We start from the raw sequence: 4223 nt of genomic DNA on the forward strand, positions 1-4223 counted from the left end.
AGTCAGCACCGAGCTGAGTCAGGGCTGTGCCAGAGGCTGCGACCTGTGCTCCGAGTTCAACGGGTGCCTGAGATGTTCCCCCAAGCTCTTCATCCTTCTGGAGAGGAATGATATCCGGCAAATTGGGATCTGCCTTCCCTCTTGTCCACTGGGATACTTCGGCCTTCGCAATACAGACATGAACAAGTGCATCAGTGAGTCTGGGGCGGGAGGGAGCGGGCGAAGCGCGGGAGGGCGGCGGCGCTTGGCCGGGGATGGTGCCGCGTCCGCTCGGGCGAGAGGAGCTGCTGTGGCTGCAGCGAGGGGAGGCGGCAGAGCTGAGCAGAGCAGTGACCCACCCAGGGAGCAACCCCGCAGTTTATGCTGCTGGTGGCTAACGCCCCTCGAGCACCCAGGCCGAGGCGCTCCCTCCCTTGGAACAGCCACTAGATGCTGCCCCAACTGCCCTGAGAGGGCGGGTAAGCATCCAGTGCCCCCCACCAGCCCTTCCAGGCCGGTTTTCACTTGAGTTTTGGCCTTCCCGGTCTTTGAGAGCCTCTGTGGGTCTCTCAGTGCTGCAGGCGGGTGGTGGTCATGGACCAGTGGTCCTTCTGCCAGCAAAGCCCTGAGGGCTGGGTTACCCCGTCGCCACACACTCGGGGCCGCGTAGCTTCGCTGTGGATGTGGCATCTTGCGGGATGTTTGGGAAGCTGTTACCTGGGCTGCCGGGCTGGGAGGGAGGAGGGGAAGGGACATCCTTTCGGCTTTTGAGGCACTGCTCACCCAAGTGACTTTTCTCCTCTCCCCTGCCCGCTCTCGGTAGCCAAGCGGCTCTCTGAAGGAGATCCTTGGCCTGGGGCTGCCTCTTTCAGCCAGAGCATCAGAGAGAAGCTGGACATGGAAAAATGTGATCACTTCCCTGGCAGTTTCATGCAAACCACCCCCGTGGCCAGATTTCTGCCTAACCCCGTTTCTTTGCAGCCCGTACTGTAGCTGCAGCCGGAGCGGTTGATACGGGACTTTATTCCTTCACTGTCCCACTTTGGCTCCTGACGCTCCAGCCGAGCACCAGCCCAAACCTTTCGCCCCCTGCCTGACTTGGACCCGTGAGAGCTGCAGCACAGCGGCTCTGTCCTGTACCAGGGAACGGTGCAAAGAAATCTGACTCCTGTCCAGCTGAGTAGCACCACCAGGCCGGGCAGAACAGTCAGAGACTTGCCCTGGCTGTTGGCGGAGCCCTTGGAGCCAGGCGTGAGCTTCTATCAGCGGAGAGGCGCTTCCTGAGCCCTCTGCTCACATCAGACTACTTGACAGCTTTGTGTTTTGTTTTGGTTTTTTTTTCCCCAGAATGCAAAATTGAGAACTGTGAGTCCTGTTTCAGTCGAAACTTTTGCACAAAATGTAAGGAAGGTTTGTATTTGCACAAAGGGAGATGTTACGTCACATGCCCCGAAGGCTACTCTGCTGCCAACGGCACCATGGAGTGCAGCAGTCCTGGTAAGTGGCACCTTCCCCGCAGCTTTGTGCGCGTCTGTCGGGTCCGGGCACCTGTACTGCTGCCGTTCGGTTTAGAGGGAAAACCAAACCCCTCGGAGGTGATGGCTCATCGTACCCGTGTCAAGCGGGTGATGGCGCAGGGCAGACCCAGCCCGTCAGAGGGCAGAGCCCTCTGGAAACCAGCCCAGACGGGGAGCAGCACCCCAGCGCTGCTGCTGCTGCACGTTCGTGAAGCGTGAGTCAGCGAGCGGCACGGCGAGGAAGGGGGTGCCTTGGAAACTGGGGGAGCTGCTGGGGAAACGCAGGCGCCCTTCAAGCCTAAAGCTGGGGAGAGGTGCGGTGGCGTGCAAGGGCTCCGGGAAGTCCTGAGGCAGCAAAGAGAAACGAGAGTTACTGCTGGCCTCTCTTGTTATCTGGCAGCGCAATGTGAAATGAGTGAGTGGGGGCCCTGGGGGCCCTGCTCCAAGAAGAGGAAGCTCTGTGGCTTCAAGAAGGGCAACGAAGACCGAACGCGGCGGATTCTGCAGGCTCCCTCCGGAGACGTGTCCCTGTGCCCTGCCACCACGGAGGTGCGGCGATGCACCGTGCAGAAGAACCAGTGCCCTGAAGGTGAGCAGACCCGCAGTATCTTGCCCCCCAACCCCCTTTATTTGCCAGGCACGAGCCTTCAGCCGAGTGTCCGGCGCCACAAACGTGCCGCACATATCACCACCCCTCCGCGGCGCGGGGAGCGCGACGTGACGGCAGCTGGAAAGACCCCTGGGGGGAAGCAGCACATCCCCCGAGGCGGGGTGGGGGGGATGCTCCCCACAGCTTCCCGAGTGTCCCACTGGCTTTCAGGCTTTTTAGCTTCTCTGGCCAGAGAGCTCCGAGCAGCCGACGGTGCGCGCCCGCGCGCTGCGGCAGTGGGACTCGTCTTCGCCTCTACCAGAGTGCTTAGGTCTGTGATTTTCCCAGGAATTAGAGTGTCTTCAGGATGAATGGTGGTTTGGTCATCCCCTGACGGGCTGGACGAGGATTGCAGCTGGGTTGAGTGTTTGGAGGGAAACCGGTTCTGTGCGGTGACTAAGAGCGCGGGGATGAATCGGCCGGGCAGGGGGAGGCAGACAGGGCTGGCCTGTTCCTCCGATGCGCACACCAGCCTGCGTGAGCTCAGGGGCCTGGTATGCAGCCGCCGAGAAATGCAGGTGTTAACACTTCTGCTGGAGACCAGCAGTGGCAAAGATAAATCCAGCTCTGAGCCTTCTTCCCTGTTTATATTTAGGCAACAGCTCCCCGCGCGAAGCCCGGCCCGGCAGCCAGGGCAGCGCTCGGGCCACCGCGGGGAGCAGCGGGCCACGGGCCAGCTCGCTCTGCCGGAGAGCCTCACGGTGCCCCTTTGCTTTACTGCAGGGAAAAAGAAGAAAAAGGAAGAGCAAGGAAAGCAAGACAACGCGAATGGGAACAGAAATCAGAAGGACACCAAAGACGCTAAGTCCGGCACCAAGAAGAGGAAGAGCAAACAGAGAGGGGCCGCGGTCCCCGCGACGTCCGCTAGCCCTGCCCAGTAGCTGCCCCTTTACGTCACCTGAAGGCAAGACTTCGTTGCTGCTATGTATATGAAAGCTTTATTGAACCAGAGCACTGCTACACAACACGTACACATGTCCAGAAAGACAGATATATACTCCCAGACCGACCCGCAGACCCGACAGAAACCACACAGACGGTATTTAAGGAGGCTGCACACACACGCACCGCCCAGGATCGCAGAAGGACGCTGCCAGAAGAGGAGCGGGGGCGCAGACGGAGGGGACCCCACCTCCCCAGGGCTCCGCGGGGGACCCTGCGGGGAGGAGAGGGGGAGGACGAGTCAGCAAAGGACCCAGACATGAGACTTCATGACCAAAGGCCTCAACTTGAGACCGGGCGCGTGGCCCCTGCGCAGCACGGCTGTGGCCAGAGGGACGAGACCGGACCCGCACGGCCGCTTGCCCCAACCTGGGACCCGGACTCACACAAAGGCAGTGGCCTCTTTCTCTTCCCCCCACCCTTTATTTTTGTGTTTTAAGCTGTATGACTTTATCATTGCGAATACATGTTAAACGTTTGTGGTAAGAGGTCAGTGGTATCTGCCCTGAATCTGCTTCAAAGAGTTATTTCAAATTAAAAAACAAAAAACGACAACCAGCTTCCTGAGTGTGTGGTTCATGCCTTGGCCCCTATGGAGGCTGGTGTCCCACAGGACAGAGACTCACTTGTGGAAGGGAAACTCACCAAAGCTTTAAGAAAATCCCAGAACACGTTGCCAGCTGTCCTGCGCTCGCAGGACCCCAGCTGTGCTCCGCGGAGCCCCCGAGGAATTTCCCACTGAAGGATCCGGTTCACATGCAGCAGACTGAGCAAATGAGAGGTTACAACAAACCACAGGTTGCCGAAACGTTGTGACTCCGCTCGTACAGTCACAGCTGCAGGACTCCATCCCGGGCCAGGGACACGCTCGTCCGTCCGCTGCCCAGGCGCGTAGCAGGAGGGAAGGCAGGCGGGAGGGGAAAGGCACAGTTCGGGCTCTGCAGAAGAGAAGCAAACTTTTAAGTTTGGTAGAAACTACTGGCCTGCATGGCACCGACTGGAATTCCCTGGATTCAGCACGAGCCAACACCTGGGCAGAGGGACCGGGACAAGGACCGTGTGGGACGAGGACCCGGGGAGACCCCCGCAGGGTCTCGGCACGGAGAGCTTTGCCCTCAGCACTGTCTCTTATACAC

The 4223-nt window shown here is 59.7% G+C and overlaps 1 protein-coding gene across 1 annotated transcript in view; it reads left to right on the forward strand.

The window, feature by feature from the left end:
* The window catches only part of RSPO1 (R-spondin 1), a 13063-nt gene extending 8861 nt beyond the window's left edge, over nt 1-4202 (forward strand). Inside the window, exons 3-6 of the mRNA XM_026863196.1 lie at nt 3-194; nt 1327-1476; nt 1897-2085; nt 2869-4202. Coding sequence (XP_026718997.1) covers nt 3-194; nt 1327-1476; nt 1897-2085; nt 2869-3026 — 689 coding nt within the window. The 3' untranslated portion in view covers nt 3027-4202. The remainder of the gene's footprint in view (nt 1-2; nt 195-1326; nt 1477-1896; nt 2086-2868) is intronic.
* Nucleotides 4203-4223: the final 21 nt, after the last annotated feature.

Source organism: Athene cunicularia (genome assembly GCF_003259725.1).
Source record: "Athene cunicularia isolate RWA chromosome 23 unlocalized genomic scaffold, athCun1 chr23_part1, whole genome shotgun sequence".
Classification (NCBI taxonomy): Eukaryota; Metazoa; Chordata; class Aves; order Strigiformes; family Strigidae; genus Athene; species Athene cunicularia.